Source organism: Pyrgilauda ruficollis, unplaced genomic scaffold, assembly GCF_017590135.1.
Source record: "Pyrgilauda ruficollis isolate IOZ18807 unplaced genomic scaffold, ASM1759013v1 scaffold4, whole genome shotgun sequence".
NCBI lineage: Eukaryota > Metazoa > Chordata > Aves > Passeriformes > Passeridae > Pyrgilauda > Pyrgilauda ruficollis.
In genome coordinates, this window is record NW_024525489.1 from 14790544 (window position 1) to 14811327 (window position 20784).

Sequence of the window (20784 nt, forward strand, 5' to 3'; positions counted from 1 at the left end):
GAGGAGATGGTGTTTTTTTGCTTCATGCTTATGTTACAGGATAGTATTTTTAAGTAGAAATTATTTTCCTTGAACTCAAGCTGTAGTATTGCCTAAATAAGGCCATGCTTTTTGTTTGGTAGGTTTATGTCAGCGTTGTGTCATGAAGGTGAAATAATGAATGAGAATCTGTGAACTTTGTCAGTGTATGGAAAAATAGGGAGAAAGTATTTAAATGGAAGATTATGGTATCCTATAATTCCCTGAAATAATATCTAAAAGCTCAATTTGCTTTTGATGTTCCAGAGGAACCTACAGCTATACTGTCCCTAAAGAAAGGTGATATATTTGCCTTTTGAAATTTTATGTGCAATACTAAAATGAAATGTTTATAGGTAATGTGATGATAGGACTCTGAATTGAAACTGGAAAACAGTTGGATTACATTTTTTTCTGTGATTGGAGTTCTGGAGTTCCTGAATTTGTGGAACTAGCTGAGTATTGATAATTGTAGTAGAACCCTAGTGTCAGATCATAGCATTGAAGCAAGTAGTAGCATTTCCTGAATTCCTGCACAAGTGAATTGAAAGTTTTTTTTATTAAGCTCAGAAATATTCTCCAAAACTCAGCTGATTATCTAATATCTTCAAAGTCTATTAATACTAATTTTGTTTCCTGAGCTTTCTGTATGTTCTTTCCATTTGGGTTGCGTTCACTGGGCAGGGAGCAGACCATTCTGCTGCCTCGTTTGGTAGTGCAGTGTCCATTAAAGTAGTGCACTGTCTGCAGTCAGTCCTATTAAAAGGATTTTCCTTACCCTTCTGGAGAGAAAAACTTAGGAGGGTAACTTCTTGGAAGTTGCAGAGCTTGTGGTTGTTCATAGGCTGTTCTTGTGTGACTGACATTTTTTTTGTTTTACTCTGACTCTTCAAAGCTTTCAATTTAAAATGAAATAAACATTGTGTACCTATAGTAATCTTGAGCTTTAGCTTTTCTTTCATAAATGCCTGTAACTACTAAGTTTTCATTCTAAACTACATCTTGTTCAACCTAAATGTTGTTAAGCCATCACTGTAACTATGAGGTGTAAGGATACTCTTCAGGAAAGCTAAGCAGTGAGCGATGAGGAGCAGGAAGAAGAAAGGAACAAAGCAAAAATATTAGAGAAAGATCTGTAACAGGTAAAGAAGCCTAAGGAAGGAAGTGCTCATGCTTGTTGGTTGTACCATCTGCAGGCTCTGAATGGCACTTCTTCCTCCAGCCAGGTTATTTATGATCTTAATTGTGTACATTTTCAGTAGAATTTGTCTGCTTTTGCAATATATGCTTTCATAGTACCAGAGAACATTGTTTTTCTGCTTGGCATCTCTTTTCTTGCAGTTTCTTGGTAGTGTTATCTCTTGTCGGGGAAGCAGAAGGGGGAAAAAAAGCAGGAGGGAATGAGAGAGCTTGACAGCGTATGCCTTACATCCTTGCAGACCATGGCTGGTTTTTAAAACTAGAGGGGTGTGTGTGAAATAAAGATGGGAGAGGTAGTAAAGGGCCCCAAAAGTGTGACTTAGAGGTTTTTAACTGCAGTGGGAAAAGCAGATGTGGTAGTTGGGCTGCAGGGAACAAGTTAACTTTTCTTTTGTGTTTGCAGCCTTACGCCTCTTCGACTTATAGTTTGGCTTTTTTCATTACTTCTCAGAGTTAATTTCTTTCTCCTTTAGCTTTATAAATACTGTATTCAGGTGTTCTGAAGTTAATCTTCCTAAAGAACACAAATTGCATGACGACTTTATTGACTTAATTTCAAGGCAATTAAATATCTGAATAGAGGTGTCAAATGACATCGTTGTACTATGTATATGGTGTTGTGCTTGAAGTTTGAAGGTTTCTGTAAAATGTTGACTAGCTGTTACTACTTAAGTGGAATATTTATTGTGCAGAGAAGTGAGGACTCTTTGCACCTGGTCAAAAGTAACACCTTGAGAAGGACATTCAGAAATGTGTTATCAACATGAATATTTATTAAATTAAATTGAGTTAATCCTGAACATTGTCTTTAGAAGTAACTGCAATCACCAGACTGGAAAGATTATTGTAATTAACTCAGCCATAGAGGGTGAGTTTTAAAGCTGTTTTCAGTCACGCTCATACTAACAGAATTTTCTTACACATTTGCTGAATGTGTAGAATAGATAGAAATATTCCTTTTATCTTTAACTGTAACAAAGCCAAACTTGACATTTCTGTGTTCAACATACATAAATTTTCTTGGTTCATTTTTGGTTTTTGTTTGTTTATTTTGTCCTTTTTCCTCCCTCCCCCTCTGTTCTACTATGTAGAGAAGCTGCAGGCAGTTTTGCAAATTTCCAAGCCGCAAATGGAGGTCTATAATGACAGTACTAACCTGGCATGCCGCAATGGACATCTCCAGTCAGGTGGGTTTGGTTTTACCAGCACCTATTGAGGGGATGTCTCTCAGTTCCTGGTGTGTTACAAGGCAAAATAATGCAATGCTATATTCTGGCCCCACCAGCTTTAAAATAAAATTATTTATATTTCTGTTTTTAAAGGCTTTGTATAAAATACATTCCATACTTTCCATGGCTTTGACAACACTGTTTTATTTTGTAGTATTCAGTTTTCTCTTGCTATGGCTGTCCTAGAATTCAAATCTATTTATTAAGGCAACATTTTAGAAAATATTGCTCATGTAATATTCTTCAATGAATTACATTAAACCTGTTTTAGAAAGTGTCAGTGTCGGATATAAAGGTTATACATTGTTCCTACATTAATTAGTTCTTCCTTTATGATATTGTAAATATGCATTAAGCAACTGTAAAATTCTGGGGGTTTTTACATCAATAAAGTGATATGCAATTAAAATGAGGGAAAATGACAGGAGTTCTTGCATTTTGTCAAAGAATGTTGTTTTAATCCTTTCCCAGAAGACTGAACCAAACTTATTAATGTTTTTTTATTATTATTTATTTATTATAATATTAATATGGACAGCTCTAAAATTTAAAATCACAAAGTAGATGACAGAGTTTCTTAGAAAGCCACAAAATCAGTTTGCAGGCTACTTCAGATAGGAGGACTGTTGTCTCTACCTGAGGAGGTAGAGGTAATGAGCCAAAGGGCTCTGGCATAACCTTATTTTTCTATGTGTGGAAAGTGTTGCCTACCCTGTTGCCTAATCAGGTTGGGATTTTTAAAAGTTCAGGATTTTATAAAGTATGAAACATGATGATGTTCCTTCTTAGTTTTAACATCAAGTGTCTTTTTGCCCATCATTTGGTCTAAAATGATATTGCTTTCTTTTATTTGCCTTTAAAGGCCAAAGTCATTACAGAGGTTTTTGCTTTGTAATTTTGTGTAAGATTCTATTCTCACAGCTGTGTTGCATATTTTTTGTATAACAGTGTTACTGATTTGAGATTCTTCGTTTTCTCAAGATACTATTTGTATCAACCTTCCTGCTCAATTTACTTGATTCTTACACAAATGACTACCTATCCCTGTCTTCAGCATTAGTGGTTTCCAAACTTAAATGAATAGGTAGAGATTTTTCTTGAAATTTATCTTCCAAATTTATACTGAGGTTTTTCAGACCTCATAGCAGTAGTACTATCTGCTCTTCAGTTGCAGAGGGCTATGTCTTAAAAGTAATAAGTGGCTTTGATCCCAACCTTTACTTGGAAATAATACTAATTTAATATTCATCATTCTTCTTCTCATAGCAGTCTTAAATTAGAGGTAAAACAATTTACCTGTGTTTTTCCCCCTGAAATGTGCTCGTTTTCCTTTGCATTGTGGATTGTAATTTTCTCTTTTTTAACACAAGCTAGGGAAGGAGATTATGCCAGTCTTGCCAAAGGCAGAGTTTGAGTTTTATGAACTCATTTACTAGTCACACAATACTTAGAGCATTACAGTAATTCCAGTGTGTACCATTTTATGTGTAAATCCCAGCATGATGGATGGCCAGAGAGAGCATTACATTTCTGTTACCTCAACATAAATACTGTGCAGCTAGCGAGTATTTTATCTCAGTTTTCACTTGGAAGGAGTTGCTGGCTTGACATTAATAGTAGGCATATACTGGCAATATTTGTCATGGTGCAGAAGTTCTATTTTTAATACTGAAGTTTTCAAAGGAGTTCCCTGAGTGAAAGAACAAGTAGCAATAAGATTGTTTTTTAACAGCATAATTTGACAAAAGCAGATCTTTGATGTGGATCTGTCAGTTCAGAAAGGAGAACAGCTGTAATTCCTGGCTTGTGTAGCTGTGCTACCATTGAAAACATGCAGCATGTCCTTCTTAGTTGCTGGAGCTTTCTGTTAAGTAGCTTTTATTACTTGCATCTACCTATTTGAAAAATCTGAATTGAATTCTTGAAGAATTGTGATTTTGGGGGCTGTTGTGAATGCTGATCCTGAATAATGATCAGTCTTGCAACTGCTGGAAGTTCAAAGCAGCAATTTAAAGTTTTTTGGTTTTGTTGTTTTTTTTCAGTGAAACAACATCATAAAGTTACAGATAATTTTAGACTGGTGGATTTTTCTTCCAACTTGGTGTCCACAGACCGTGTAAAATAACTTTAGTCCCTTCATCTTACTTCTCAATAGGCAAATGTAGGGAATTTCTGAGGAATATTCCCTGATGATTTTTAAGATGTCACAATTGAAGGCTGGAAATTGTTCTGCAGTACTGGAATTGCTGCTGTTAATTTAAATTTAAACTTTCTTTTGGATGCTTAAGATGTTAGAGACTAGTAGAAGCTTGTTTATTGACATGTGCTTTAATTTGGTTTAAGTGCGGAAAAAAAAATATAATGGGTTTGCTTTTTAGAAATATAAAGGATATTGTTATATTAAAAAAATTAGCTACACTTGCATAATTTTAAGATTGTTTTTGCATTTCCAGGTATTTAATATAATCAAACTTTTCTTAGATTTGTGCAAACATATTTGTACTTTATCTTTAAAATCAGTTTATTATAATAAGTATCTATATTTTTATATAATAACTTCTAACATTTCTATCTGTAAGGGAGTCTGAAATTGGGCACTTGTGTCTGCATTTTTATCACAATTTAACCAATAGAAAACTTCAGACAAAATTATGCTACTTGCTTTTTTGTAATTTGTGTTGTGTGTGTATTTGGATTAAAATTGCAGGGATGCTTTCAGGACCAGACAGCTATTATGTCTGTGTAATCCAGTGGTGTTAGCCTGGAGCTATGAAGTAAATTATTCTGTCCAGAATTAGAGAGTAAGATCAAACTGATTAAGCATCTATTACTATTCTATAAGTATGTGTGAAGTAGACAGTTGAACTGTTCATTGTTTCAAATACACTTGAAAAAATTCCATGGTGTCTCTTTATGATTAGAACATGTTTTAGGTAATTCCTTACTGTTTTATACAGAACAGTGAAACATTTGGCAGAAGGCTGCTGGAGATATTATGAAGGCATTAAAGTCACCTGCTGTGTATTCCCAGATATCTGTTTCAGTAGATAACAAATAAAAATGAGTAGGAAATGTGTTTGGGGGATTTTGCATTTGTTACGGCAAAATATGTATTATTTTGCATAATGGAACAGTAGGAGGTGTCTGACCTGTGATGTACTCCTAAACACCTCATGCTTTAGAAATAGATAAGCTTTAGATAAACTGTAATTCTGAACGATTTGATAACATTTTTGTTACTTCAATGAAAATTTGTATGTAAAATGAAGCTTCCCTCTGGAATTGACATTCTACAAACAACTACATTCAGAAGCTATTCATCAGTGATTCTTTATGTGCTACCCATCAGGACTGACAACAAAACATGTAAACTTACGGGTCTTGAGTCCTGGAGGTGCAGTTAGAGTAAATAATAATTTGTATTAAACCTTGTCTCTTTCCCTTCTTTCCTCCCTTCGGTTTCCAACTTCCTGAATTACTCCTTACCTGTCCAATTTTCTGACCCTCAACACTGCAGTATCTGTGTATTGTTCTCAGTGTGTGGGAGTGGTTCTGGGAGAGTGAGGTAATTGAACAGCATGTTAGGGTGAAGAACATGGAGAAAAACTAATTCAGGTTTTTGAAGCCTTTCCATGTTTGCTTCGAACCAGCTGTGCAAATGAGGTTGAGGCAGACTAAAAAAAACCCAACCAAACTGAGTGCCACCTTTTGATTAACTTGGACCAGCCAATATGCTGAGTAGCTAGATGTTTTAGTAGATTCATATAATGCTTTTTGAACTTGAAAGTTACAAAGTATGCCTGATTTTAAAGAGTTTTTGACTTGGAAATTGCTGGGCAGGAATGACTAAGTAAATGTATCCAGCTCTGGAGCTGTGTGTGGTTTAGTCAGTAGCCAGTTTTGGTGGTTTTTCGTGTTTTTTGTTTGTTCATTTGTTTTTAAGAAAAAACTATTACAGGTAAATATACTTAATTATATTAGTCAAGTTGCCTTGTTTCTTGCATGTTGATGCATTTGTAGTGTTTATTGTGACCCCTGCAGAGTTTCTGTAACTAAAAAGGGGTAGATTTGTGACTGAAGAAGGGCTTTAGAAACTTTTTCAGTGAATTATTAAGGATACCTGCAGGCTGTGTAGAGATTAGGTCCTGGCAGTATGTTTAAAGAGGCTGAGAACATAGTAGTAATTAATTGATCCTTCCATGATACTGTTTGACTGAAGTATTCTTTGTGTTTTTTAAACACTACATTTAAAATTACAAGACTTGTTACTTAAGTATTTTTCATTGAACTGCAATGTTATAAGTTAAAAATTCTTCATAGAGTCACTACTTTCCTTAAAAATCAGAATTCTTTGGCCTGTGACTTAAGACTAGCAGGTCAAATTGAGTTGCAAGTTGCTACAATCCTAGTGAAGACACTTGTAGCTGAAATCTATTTTGAGCTTCCTTACCTCTGATGCCCTATTTCTCTTACCTAATCAAAAGACTCCTTAATCCTTTTAAAAGGATATAAAATAAGACAGTATTTATAGTTTCCATTGCAGACAACAGTACTGTACTAGACCATTTCCAGTAGTGTATTCCCACCACAAAAAATACCCTAATCTAAAGCTATGCTCTAATCGTTAACCAGCCTGACCGACCTGCCTGCTTGCTGTATCACCTTCTTGCCTCTTTATCTGATTTGATGTTTTACACTTGTCATTTCTGTGCCAAGGAACTTTATTTTATCGTGTATCCCATACAGAGAAGGTAGACATCAAGTGCTATTTTGTTTACTCTGGACCAAAATGGCTTTTTGTGGTTTGATGGCCTGTGGCCAATATTTCAAGTTTATCTGTCACCTAATTTGAAACTTTCCTGCTTCATCATGGAGGTGAATAAGTAGTGTGAGTGGAATGTCTGGTAATGTTTAAACATATTTTAAGACTTAATTTTTAATGTAGGAAGGTAAGCTGCATCAGAGTTGTCCATTCAGAATTTACTTACGTCTTGAGATTCCTAAAGTGAAAGCAAGTTGAAAGAAAAACACCTGACAATCACTTGCAAGTATAACTACTAGTGTAATTTTTCCAGATTAAAATGCATTGGTGAAGCATCTGTGTGGAAGGTGCTATATAATGTTAACTGGCATCCAATTAACTAGCCTGCTAACATCACTTAGAGAATCAATACTCAGAATCTAAAGGCTTGAAATTTGGGGGTTATTGCAATGATTATTTTTAAGAGTTCTTGAGAAAGAAGACAGCAGAAAACCTTGCATCATAAGGAATCAATGGTGTTTTTCCCTTGATAATGGGACTAAGTTATTTCTGGCTTTTCTGAGATGGCTGACTAGCATTTACTTTGAGAGCTAAAAATTAGAATTTTATCTGTAGGTGAAAGCAGCAGTCAGTATCCTCTCAAAAACACAAAATCTCTTTAGAAATGTGCATTGTTCGTCTATAATGCAGTATTATATGTTTCAACAGTTCTGTCTTCTACTTGCAGTTGATGGTAAAAGTACGGCTGCTGCAAATGTTCTTACAACACTGGTTTTCTTTATAGAAAGTGGAGCAGTTCCAAAAAAGAAGGACCCCCTAACACACACAAGTAATTCCCTTCCTCGCTCAAAGACTGTTGCAAAATCCGGATCCACAGGCCTTTCAGGTCACCACAGAACGCCCAGCTACAGTGGGGTATCATCATCTGTGTCTAGACCAGCACCTAATCCTACACCTTCAGCTCACAAGGTACAGTGAGGATAAATATGGAAGTATACACTTGAAAAGTTAAGTGTGAATTCCGGAAGAAGCTTTCATTTTAATACCTTAATTGCAGTATTGTAGCAGCAAAAAGTTTTTGAAAACACTGAAACTCCAAATTTTTAGCCAGGCCTCTTGAGGTATGCTGCAGAGTGGATTTTAGAAATTGGAGGGCATCACGTGGGTGCATGGCAAAAGGATTTGAAGTGTAATCACAGTAATACATACTACTTGTTTTTAAAATTGCATGCGAAGCTGAGTGAAAGTTACCTAGAAGAAAAATAAATGTTACTTCTAGTATGTAAAAGATGGAGGTAAAACCTCTTATTCCAGAACTACAGGATTCTTCCCCCTACATGTTCTTCTCTTCCAAAGCATGCATGCATGCACAAGTTGTTTTGCAACCACATTGAAAAGCAAATTAGGGTTAGGCTGGGACTGAAGCACAGAAGTAAGTCCTGTAGTAAGAATACAGAAAATTACAGCATTTCTGTTGACCCATCTTTTTCCCTTTCATCCGTATTACCCAGTAAAGTAGAACAAAGAGCAGAATGGACTGAACATAACTGTTCTGTTAAAACATTATTGTTGCTATAAAATAAAATGAAGACTTCTAAGTGGCCTATTACAAAGTATGACAGCAGTAGGAATTCTTGCTTATAGGTCTTGAGAACCTGAGGTGGTTTAGGATGCTTATTTCCAGAGTATGCTGGGGGAAATACGATAGTTAAATAAATGAATTTTCAAACAAAAAACCTCAAACCAAACACTCTTCACCACTGGAGCCTAAGATACCACACTTGTGGCTGACTAATATGATTTGTATACAAAGTACAGCAGTAGAATATTGGGTATTTGTTGACATGCAGTTTTACTGGAGCAAATGAAATGTAGATCTTATTTTGTTTAACACTACACTTTCAGAGTATTAATCTGGGGTTTCTGGTGTTTTTATTCTTTTTTCCCCCCTCTCCAGACTGTCCCTAAAAATAGCAGAACCAATAAGCCTTCTACTCCTACCACTGCTCCTCGAAAAAAGAAAGACACAAAGATATTTAGAAATGTGGACAGCAATCTTGCTAATCTTATCCTAAATGAAGTTGTTGATAGGTAAGTGTGAAGAAGAGTAGGCTTTTCAATCCAGTAAATCAGTTTTGCATTGAGTACAATCTTGGTCCACTTGGAATGAAATTAGTACTTCTGCTTTGTTGGGGTTTTTTGAGGATTTTTTGGATGGGTTTTTATTGTTGTTACTTTGGCCAAAGAATGTTTAAAAAAACAATATAAGTTGTAGATTTTCTCAAAAGGGTTCTGTATAAATAGTCAAATGCCTTAAATTAGTCAGCTGCAGCTGAAAAAGAGTATCTCATTGTTAGACTAATTAGTATTCCATTTCTTTGTTAGTGGGCCAGCTGTCAAATTTGATGACATCGCAGGGCAGGAACTGGCTAAACAAGCTTTGCAAGAAATTGTTATCCTTCCTTCTCTTAGACCTGAGGTAAGCAACTGGGTATTGTTATCAGTCTGTGACAGGATTAAAGAAATGTGCTTCACACGTGCAATGATGATTCTTGAATCCTGTTTTTACTGATTGTGATTGCTAGGAGTAGCTGTGGGATCCTAGCTATCTTGGAAAAGGATTTATGTGTTAAAATAGTACCATGAAATTCCTTGTCTTCTGGTTAATCAATATTGCAGAAAGTGACTGGATCAAGAGAAAAAAAAGAAACTCCCTAAAAACTCAAGTCCAAATCAAATCAGCAAACCACAAACCCCTAAAAAATCCAAACAAAACCAAAACCATAATACCCCCACAAGCCCATAAAACAACCAGCAAAAGCGAACAAACAAAATTTCTCACTGTTTGTCAGACTGACTGTTCCAGATAGCTATAGCTGTGTGTCCAACCCTATATGGCCCTGTAAAGGACAAAGCCCACAACTGGAAGGGTGAAATGGGAGAGATTTGTATAGGTAAATTAGGTCATGACACTCTCTGTTTGGAAAAACGTTATTGTGGTCATCCTCTCTGTCAGGATGTTGGTTAAACACTGAATAGTTTATTCACAGATGGAAAGGATGCAAGGAAGTGTTGTGAACAGCCAAATACACTAAGATGTATAACATTTGAGGGCAATTTCCTCTTCACTTGGCTGCATGGAAGTTGACAGTTTAGGCTTTTATTTATCATAGATGGTACCTCAACTACTGTGACTGTTTAAATTCAGACCTAGTCTGCATACTACTGGAATTTTCAGAGCTACTTTTAAGAAAAAATTAAATAGGTCATTTCCTTGAGCTGAACTTACTAAAAGTTGCAGTACTCTTGAGGAAATTCATGCAATGATTTCCTGCAGTGCTCTCATGAGACTCCACCTGGAGTGCTGTGTCCAGTTCTGGGGTCCCCAGCACAGGAAGGGCATGGACCTGTTGGAGCAAGTCCAGAGGAGGAACAGCTAGGTGATCAGAAGGCTGGAGCACCTCTCGTGTAAGGAAAGGCTGAGAATTGGGGTTGTTAAGCTTGGAGAAGAGAGAGCTCCTGGCTGACCTTATTACGTTATTTCAGTACCTGAAGGAGACCTAAAAGAAAACTGATGAGGAACTGTTTGAGGGCAAGTAGTGACAGAACAAGGGAAAATGGCTCCAGACTGAGAGTAGGTTTAGATTTGGGTATTATGAAGAAATTACTGACCGTGGGGATGATGAAACACTAGAACAGGTTGCCAGAGAAGTTGTGGATGCCCCATCCTGGAGTTGTCCAAAGGCAGATTGGAAGGGGCTTTGAGCAATGTGATCTAGTGGAAAATATCCCTGCCCATGATAGGGAAGTTGGAAAGAGATGATCTTCAAAGTCCCTTCCAACCCAGTCCCACTTTGATTCTATGATTCTTGAAGAAAAACTACGGTTTGTACTTTTTGTTTGCTTGTGGGTCTCATTTGTTACATGGACAGGTGACTGGAGTTGCCCTGTGGTTTTCCCCTTAATGCAGGTACTAGTTTTGAAGCAGCATAGGGAAGAAACCTTAAACCTGGCATAGCATCACAGAAATACAAGCTGTAAGGAGAACAAAGCTTTGGCAACAAATGTATGTGCTCAGATGTTGTTATAGCATGTTTGTTACTACAGTGCAATAGTATGTCAAGTGTTTTGTTCAGTGACACCAACAATGTGAGCGGGGTGAGAAGGACTTGGAGATGGGATGCTTGGAGTAGCTTTTCCAGTAATGTGATATCTTCAGTAAGGTTGTCTCATATTACTGTAGCTAGCAACGGGTCTGACCTTTTTGTAGGTTGGGATGTAATAAGGACAGAGAATCCCATGAATTTTTAAACTTTCCTTGGAAGTAGGGTTGGTTTTATTCCTTGTAAAAAGAGCACAGTAGATGTGGCAACTGTAAGGGGATACTTAGTAAATTAACACTAGTTCAGTTTTGATCTTAATGAGTTTTGAACTCAAATTCCTATTTAACAAGCCAGTGGTATTTTGTAGGAGAGCAAAAGTTGGGGTACCTAAGCAGGAAACATTGGTTGAAAACCATCTCAGTGGTAAGATGCTAATGAAATGCTAGCAGTTAGTTCAGACCATATTCAGTATAATTACCCTGTTAACAAAAGCTTGAAAAGCTTTGTGTATCTCAGTAATAAATGTCAGTGCAGCTGAACTGTAGGTGATGATCAAGGTGAGAAAGAGTTACAGGTTTGGTCTGGGCTGTGTGAAAATGGTGGAACTGCACAAGAATTATTTCAAACAAAAGAAGTCAGACAAAAAATGCACATGGTGGTAAGCAGCATGGAAAGCAGAAACACTGCAGTGTTCACTTAGTAAATAGCTGGGTAACTGCTTTTAGGGATCAGACTCAAGCACAGACAAAATGCTGTGGATGATGAAATAATAGTGAAAACACATGTTGGTCAGTCATAAAAGAAACATAACACTGGAAATGGAGCTATTTGTTGTCATGGATATTGTGGAAAGAAATGCCTGCTGACAGTGCTGTTTACACATGGGATGTATATGAGATACCCTCCTATTGCTTTTGCTTGTTTATTGGAATTACTGGAATCTGGAAGGGAAGGGTGAGTGTGAGACCAGAAGAGAAACTCTGAAACTTTTGAGGGAAGGGGTAAAGACAACGTGCTAGAGAAAACAGGCAAGAGTAATAACTAAAAGTTACGTTTTCTGTGAGAATTTGTAGACTTGCCTGCACTACATGTGGTGAGGGCAATTTTATGGAGTAGGAAAGATGAACCTAGTGCAAAGTGAGAGAGAGGAGATGGCTGTCAGTAGCATAGAGAGAGTAGGTGGCTGTTAAGTAATATTTCAAATCGTTTTGTTGAAAGCTTGTCTTCTCCAGCTTTCCTTATTAAATGAAACTTGAAGAGTTCTTCCATATGGAGTTAGTAAGAGCACTACTTTAGCTCTCCTATTGTACCTGTAATGCACCTGCATTACTCCCTTTTTAACTGGAATTGATGCTTTAAATTTGATAGGCTTGTCTGTCTTGTGGGAAGTGTTTTAAACTGCTTGCACAGATCAATTACAACATAGTTTAGCTTCTGCGTGGGAAACAATAGTGGTGTGCATTAGGTCAAGTTAGTAACAGAGTGTAGTTCTCTCAAAGCCTGTACTGTTGTGGCACTCACTGCTGCTGTTACTATCCGTGCTAGCCAGTGTCCTCAGTCTTAAACCATTTTCTTACAAAGGTAAAGCAAGATTTTATTGAAGTCTTTGATGATAACTTATGATTATGTCCTTTTCAGTTATTTACAGGTCTGAGAGCTCCTGCACGTGGTTTATTGCTGTTTGGCCCACCAGGAAATGGGAAGACCATGTTGGTGAGAAAATCACTTCATGCATGAGTTTGTGGGCTTAAAATGTAACCACAAGGGGTGGCTTTCAGTTTGGGGCTTGGACTAGTAAACTGTGCATTCTTACAGAATATGTATTATGGTGTCATTTTATATATAAAAGGGCAAAATTGATATTAACCCTGGATTTTATGGAGAGAATTGCTAAACTGTTCTCTCTTTAATTATTTTCCTTATGACAAGTAATATTTTAAAACTTAAACCAGCAAGTCCAGGTTTCATTTTCAGAGAGAGCAAAAGCAAGTGGGTTAATTGTTTTGTTCAGCAGTGATTAATCAGAAATCATCTGCTCTCCACTGAAACATACTAGAAGTACATTTTGGAAACGGGCAGGGAGCACAATAGCAAAAAAAGGGATAGTCTCACTTGCACACTGCTGTGCAAAGAGTGTAAGAGCTGTGGAACTGCCTAGCCAGAGCTTTTTTCCTCAGCCTGATATGCTAGATCCAGGGAACTGCAGCTCCATGGCTGTGCATCAGCCAGGGAGCATCGCGTGTCCTGATGTGGCTGAGCCGGGCACATCCTCCTGATCACATGGTGTGCCTGCAGCTGCACTCTCTGCTGACACTGGAGCTGGATCAGCTCTCAAGTGCAGGAGTGTGAATGTAGAGCAGCTCATGTAGGCTCATCTGTTATGTTTGACATACTAGAATATAATTGCTACTCACTAAAATTAGACACTATAAGCAGGGAATCATAATTTCTTGAATATGGTGAAACTGTTAAAGGAGAGGGTAGTCTGAATGAGCATTCCAGCTGATTATTTTCACTAGCTTTCCTCTGCAAACAGCTTTTGCATAGATAAAGATGCGGAAAAAAACACCATAATTTTTTATGTGATTTGATCCAACCAATGCCTTAAGTTACCACCCCTAAATTAGTTAAATTTAGGCTTAGATGTCTATTCAGGATAAATTGGAAGGAAATGGAGACTTTATTCTCCCATAGCAAGTTGTAGTTGGCTGTGGAGCTAAGGGGATAAGAAAAGTCTATGGGAGTCTGGAAATTTCTCTATTGGTTTGACTGCATAGCCATTCTCATTTGTAAGTGACCTGGACACAAGTTTTCTGTACCATTTGCAAGGTGCTCCCTTTGGAGAAATAGAGGTTTTCAAAACTGTCCATCAGGACATAAGTGGTCACTGCAGATGCAGAGAACTATCTTCAATATCACAGCTTTTAAAAGTACTTCTGTTTTTCCCTCCTTTCCTAGGCCAAAGCAGTTGCTGCAGAATCAAATGCTACTTTCTTTAACATCAGTGCAGCGAGTCTGACTTCAAAATATGTAAGTAGTGGCTGTAAAATACATTGATTTGAAAACACCCATGCTTTAATTGGGGCTTAAGAAAGCCAGAGACTTCTGATGAGTCCTTGGTGAACTGTTAGCCTATAATGAACATAGTTTTTAAAAAGCGACTTGTGAACTAAAAAAATTTTGGTTTATGCTTGTGATAAAGCAGTGTCAAAGGTTTTTTTAGCTTGGCAATGGCAGTATTGCATATGAGTGGTTGTGGGGCTTTTCATCCTTAAAAAGTGAATTAGTTGGGTCCCAGCTCTCTTTCACTCTGGTAATTTAGGCACTGAAGTCTCTTGACAGTTAACTTAGTTGTGATCATAAGAGAAGTTGTAGTGTTTCTTTTAAGATGTAAACAATACCACTGTATGTACTGAACCAGTGATAATCTGAATATGGATAAATGGACTGAGTGTGGTTGGTTACCAGCAAGATTTTGTAGGTCCTTCTGTTAGCTGTCTTGTAATAAAAATTTTTAACCCCCTAAAAACCAGTTTATTGTTATTTTAGGTGGGTGAAGGGGAGAAACTGGTGCGTGCTCTATTTGCAGTAGCCAGAGAACTTCAACCTTCTATAATTTTTATTGGTAAGATCTTAAATGTTAACTCTTATTTACTTTCTTAAATTATCTTACTTACCAAAGATTAGTAAGTAATTAACTCTTGGAATAGTTGGGTAAACTTCTTTTGGGTAATTCTGCAGCTCAGGAGAACTGAATCAGATATCACTTGCTGGGCAAACAGTAGTTCATAAAAAGCGTGTTAGATTACTGTTACGTTATTTAGTTGGTTGTAATAGTGGGAAGAGGTGCTCTCTGAAAGAAAAATACTGTACTGTCTTTATGGAGTAAGTCCATTAAACATCAAACATGAAAATATGTTTTGCTTGTCCTGAGTAGCAGTTTATCACCAGAAAGAATTTTTTTTTTTCCCCTTGCCTCTCATCTGTGCCTGGCATTACCTATTCAAAGGCCAACACATCACACAAGTTTTTAAACTTTCCTAAGATCTGTCTGTCTCTTAAAGAATAAAGATCTGCTCTTTTTAATGGAGCCTTATATTAGCAAAGGAACTTAGGCAAATACAAAGACTTTGATGTTGTATGCTTAATTAAGATTTTTTTTTTTTAGATGAAGTTGATAGCCTTTTGTGTGAAAGACGAGAAGGTGAACATGATGCTAGCAGGCGTCTAAAAACAGAATTTTTAATAGAATTTGATGGTGTAAGTATTTAGTCTTGGTATTGTTTGATTTAGCTAAATTGGCTAATGTAGTGGGTGCCAGTAAAACCTGTAGGTGAATTACAAAGGGTTTGGCTGCTGGGGCTTAGCTCAGCCTCCCTCCCACCTCACCACAATTGGCAAACAGCTTTGGTTGTTCCTTGTTTTCTGCCTGCTTACTGTGGTATTCTGGAAGATGCAGTCTGGACTGAAAGGCAGTGATCTGGAGATGAGCTGCCGTAATGTCTGGGAAGATTATGGACAGAGAAGAAAGGATAACAGATGGCAGTAGTAAAGGAGCTGTGAGGACAACTGTTCTTACAGGGCAAGAGGGGCATTTTAGGGTCATGGAGAGTTGAATCCATGTCTGCAATTGCATGGCTTCATGAATCACTTCTCTTTATTCTGGCAAAGCAAAACAAGATTAAATGACTTTTAAATAGTTTTTGGTTTCAAAGGAATATGTGTCACAAGCATGCACTGTCAAGGGGTGAGACTTGAGGGATGAGGATTTCCAAGAGACTAGTTCAGATTTTATATATATATATATGTATCTCGTGTATGCACAGTTCTGACACATCAGAAAGATTCATTTCTGTGTTAGTACACTTTTTATTGAACTATAACTTTTTTCTTGGTATCATAAGCTAGAGAAGACAGAATTCAGTAAGAACTATTTAATGGCATGAATGCAATACCCAGGAAGAGGAACTGGATTTCATAATGGGACACACAAATGAGATCAGAGTATTTTTCTGTCACAGCACTGTTCTTGTAATGAATAATTTTAGTTTGTGTTCCATTTGCACAATGGAATATTGCTACAGTGGTGAAGCAATAGTAATGATGTACAGGAGGAGCAGAAAACAACATGGAGAGGCAGCAAGGTTGGGAAAAACTCCAAAATGGATGAATCAGGACAAATAATGCAATGTGACAGTGATATGCAGAGATTACACACACATGCAGAGTTTTCCCTTAAAATGAAAAGGGAAAAAGAAGCATAATGTAAAGTCTGCTGACTTAATATTTAAAGTGTAACTATGTCATAGAGTATTTATGGTGAACCTCTTGAACATGGTACAGTACCAATGAACCTAAATCTATGAAGAATTGAACACTAAGCAAATAATGTCTTTGATAGCCCAGAGTTTTCTCTAAAGTTTGGAAGGTCTCCATATTCTGGGGTATAAAATGAGTGAATTGGGAAGGAAATTGCAGTGTCTTTCTGCTATTATGGTTATTTTATAGCCTGTTTTGATTACTGGATTCGTGCGAGACCTGTGTCAGATGAATCTCTGTTCTGATTTTGTGGTTCAGGCTATGCTTTAGTTTAAAGTTTTGATTCTCACCTTACAGGCTTCAAAACAGTGTTTGGCGTGAAAACCCCAGAACAGCAGAAAGTCTCCGGTTTTTTCTATATAATTATCCCCTGGTGACTAAATTTATGAGTGCCTTTTATAGTTTTATAGTCTCAGATTTTTCCAGAAGGCCTTTTTTTTTGTTTTGTTTTGTTTTTTGGTTTTTTGGGTTTTTTTTTTTTGTTTGTTTTTTTTTTACCTTTTCCTGGTTTGACTTTACAATTATCTGAGGAATATTTTAAACCTACCTTAATGGGAAAAAACCCCAAAACATAATGTATATTAAGATCCCATCAGTGTGCTGAATCCATGGCAAGTCTCTAATGGGTTTTATTGTATTTCTGCTTAATATAGACTGTGTAAACTGAGAGCTGGCTTGCCTTCCCACATTATATAGGTGCAGTCTTCTGGAGAGGACAGAATACTTGTGATGGGAGCAACAAACAGGCCTCAGGAGCTTGATGATGCTGTTCTCAGGTATGAAAACATCTTTTTCTGAATACACACTAAGATGATACTCATTATGAAGAACAGGTTTTGCCTAATGTCTTAGTGAAGTTTTGTAATACGTAAAAGCTGTTCAGCAAGGCTAAGTTATTTAACCTCTCAAAGAGGGTCTCTTTTCTTTTGAGATGCATATGCACAATCATGGTGGTCTTGGAATAGTCTGAAACAGTAGTACCTGTTGAGGTCAAGTCAGCGGTTTTTAAATTTCTTTAATATTTTGCTTTTTTGTTATTTGGATTTTAATGGCAAAATAAAGGAGAAAATTTGATCAGTATTGCAGATTGATCAGAAATCCAGTATTTCTTCTCTGTGAATATTGTCTTCTGACATCCCATGCAATTACAGATCTTGCTGTAGATTTGCCTTAGGACTTTTTTTGTTAAAAGTACTCATACTTTATTCTCTTTTCATTCTTGATTGAGGAAAATAGATATGTCAGCACTGCCTGAAGAAATTATTCCCAAGACTTTTTTGTGTAAAAATTAAGAGAGGCTTCATTTCATTGCTGGTAGTCAGTCGTATTTCTAGCTTTAGAGTGTTTCTCCTCTGGGAGGAGTCTTACAATTTCAGATAAGAGTAAGATGGCACCAGTGGCTTGTACATATTTTTTGTTTGGTTTTTGCTGTTTTTTTTTTTCAAAATCTCCAGTTCTGCTTCCTAGAATTTGATGATAAAAGTGATATTTGGTCACTTAACCAAAACAAATGTTAGATTTGTATGTGCTAAATAGTTACAGAATAGTGTGAGTAATGTATACATGTTTGGGTTTTTTTCAGACGCTTCACCAAACGGGTATATGTGTCTTTACCAAACGAGGAGGTAAGTATTGTTTTCCACTCACATTTTTAAGACACAGGCAATTCTTAATTTGCCCTTGTGGATGATTACAGTTCCATGAACTATCTTCTAGCTCACCTTGACCATATACACTGTGCATTAATTCTGGGAACTGATTTAAATTTTTGTCTTTTTTTTTTTTTTCACTCATACTAGGAGCAAATCTGGTGGTAGCTACTCAGTGCTTCTTGACTAGTGAGGTGTTGCTTACAGACTGGCAGACGTGGGCAAGTCTGAAGTAGTTCTTACAGGAGCATGTTTGTGTGGCTGAAAGAGAGTGTTTTATTGCAAAAGACAGAAGTAATTTTCCTAATGTTTTTCAGTTCAGCAGGAGATCAGGAACTTTGATGAAGATTCTAATTCTTCCTGATACTCGTAGTTAGGCTCTCGGTCTGGTTTTTACCCAGTACTTATCTCTGCTCCTGAAGAGATGATATTGCACAGTCTAATTGCACAAGCACTATGGGCAAGTTTAAACTGGTGGAGCACAAAAGCAAAACTGACAAAAGCATAATTCTGTTCTTGCAACACAATTTTAAGTGTTCAGTGAAAACAAGTTTTACATCTGATAATTTTATCTTCTTTTCAGACAAGATTGATTTTGCTAAAAAATCTTCTAAGCAAGCAAGGAAGTCCATTAACCCAAAAAGAGTTGGCTCAACTAGCTAGGTAAGTATTTTGTAACCATACTAAATAAATATATTCCTCTACTGCATTCATTCATTCATGTATTCATTCAGACTTTAATTAATTCAAAATGTAACTAATGTAAATCACCCGACAGCGACAACATGAATTCATACATTTGGGGAAGAGGATTCCCTGTCAGGCTGTATGAAAGTGTTTTTATAGATGCACATATAGGATACACCCAGTCAGGTTTCTGTTGTTGAAACATGCTCATCAGCTCTTTACTTGGGAGAAGAGGGAGGAGGATGCTTGTTTCCACCCATCCCTCAAGGAGTCCAGCTCTCCTCCCTTGTGCAAAAAGATAGCACCAGTTTTGCACTTGGCATTCATTTCACATAAAAGGCAAGATCTCTTTGCTGGTGCCTTGCTAGGCTTGTTGAATGTATTACCAAGATAGCAGAGCAAGCACTGGATAATTTTAGGTTCTTTTCATTTTCAAATTTTATTTGTAAAATGTGGGTTACTTTTTCCCTCCTGTTATGAAACGGAGTTGTTTTATGTTTTTCATCATTGAGATTGACACAGTACTGCTGTTGATCACCTAAATCTAATAATTTCTGTGAAGCAGATCAGACTAAAAAGCAGGTAGAACAGGAAGGAGTGAAAACAGAGTGTGAGGTAGCAAAGATAGGCAGGTAGATGTACTTCAGTCTGTTTCTCTTTGTGGTAGGACAGCAGAGGTTAGCACAGTCTTGGATGTAGCATTTGTCAGCCTCTTAGTAATGTTGCAGAAGTTGATGTGTACTCCAACTGAATATATTCCCTCTGTGCTTGAAGGTTGTTAGCTCAGGCCGCATTTAGGCTGCAGTAATAGCTAACTGGTGGAAAAACACAGTATCAGTATTCTAACTGCAAATATAAGAACCAAATTACAAATGCAACTTGAGTACACTTATTTTGAAGGGTTTAGAGAAAATGTAGAAGTTGAGCATCCTGCCTGCTTCTTTTGCCATCTTTCTTTGTTTTGAAAGAGAGAAGTATTTAACCTCCATTATGATTTTGTGTTCCTTTGCTCCTCTGCAACTTTTTCTATAAACTGTGACAGACGTTATGATCTCCAGAAGACTAAGCTCTTGTTACTGCAGCTAGCCACTGTTCTTAAAAGGGCGCTGGTTTTGTTCTTAAATTTTCCTTAAGGTAACCTGCAGTACTCATTTTCACTTAGGTTGGCATTTTGTATTGGTGGTTTCCTGGTTCAGTCAAGGCCTTTTTTTTGCAGAGTATTTCACTGGTTAACTTGGATATTAAGTCTGATTCTGGAACAGCTCCCGCAGAGTGTACAGGACAATTGAGGTTTTGGTTTTACGGTAATTGACAAATGTTGATAAACTAGTGGTACGGAATTCTCCTAACAGAAATAGTAAATGTGTTTGGGATCAGTTTTCATCTACAAATCCTAGTTGCTGCCTTTTTTCTTTTCTGGAATGGTATTTGAGACTTGAATATCTGTACTTTAAATTTAATCTGTGAAAGATCACTTGCAGTGAAATATAGACCACTTACAGTGAGTACACTTCTGATTTATTAAACTTGAAAAATAGCATCAAAGTAATACTTCTTCTGATTAAGTAACACTTTTATTATCTGCAATTAAATTGATGTGGTTTGAAGCAGGTTTTTTGTTTTTTCCTTCCTCCTTGACCCCACTTTTTCCTTTGCCAAAGAATGACAGATGGATACTCTGGAAGTGACCTAACTGCATTAGCAAAGGATGCAGCACTAGGCCCCATTCGAGGTAAGCTGCAGAGATTTTTACTGAGCTTTTGACATTAGAGTTATATTTTCTTGCATCTTTATAATTTTCAGACCTCTGAAATTTA

The 20784-nt window shown here is 36.9% G+C and overlaps 1 protein-coding gene across 5 annotated transcripts in view; it reads left to right on the plus strand.

Moving 5' to 3' along the window:
- Positions 1 to 20784, plus strand: part of SPAST (spastin) — a 38487-nt gene that overhangs the window by 9019 nt on the left and 8684 nt on the right. For 3 of the 5 annotated variants that reach the window (XM_041476962.1, XM_041476963.1, XM_041476964.1), the window contains 11 exons: positions 7994 to 8178; positions 9167 to 9300; positions 9595 to 9688; positions 12951 to 13025; positions 14271 to 14342; positions 14862 to 14937; positions 15481 to 15572; positions 17328 to 17407; positions 18214 to 18256; positions 18864 to 18943; positions 20629 to 20699. In XM_041476962.1, coding sequence (XP_041332896.1) covers positions 7994 to 8178; positions 9167 to 9300; positions 9595 to 9688; positions 12951 to 13025; positions 14271 to 14342; positions 14862 to 14937; positions 15481 to 15572; positions 17328 to 17407; positions 18214 to 18256; positions 18864 to 18943; positions 20629 to 20699 — 1002 coding nt within the window. Of the gene's footprint in view, positions 1 to 2309; positions 2406 to 7993; positions 8179 to 9166; positions 9301 to 9594; positions 9689 to 12950; positions 13026 to 14270; positions 14343 to 14861; positions 14938 to 15480; positions 15573 to 17327; positions 17408 to 18213; positions 18257 to 18863; positions 18944 to 20628; positions 20700 to 20784 lie in introns of all 5 variants that reach the window. The other 2 variants (XM_041476960.1, XM_041476961.1) reach the window with 1 other exon arrangement.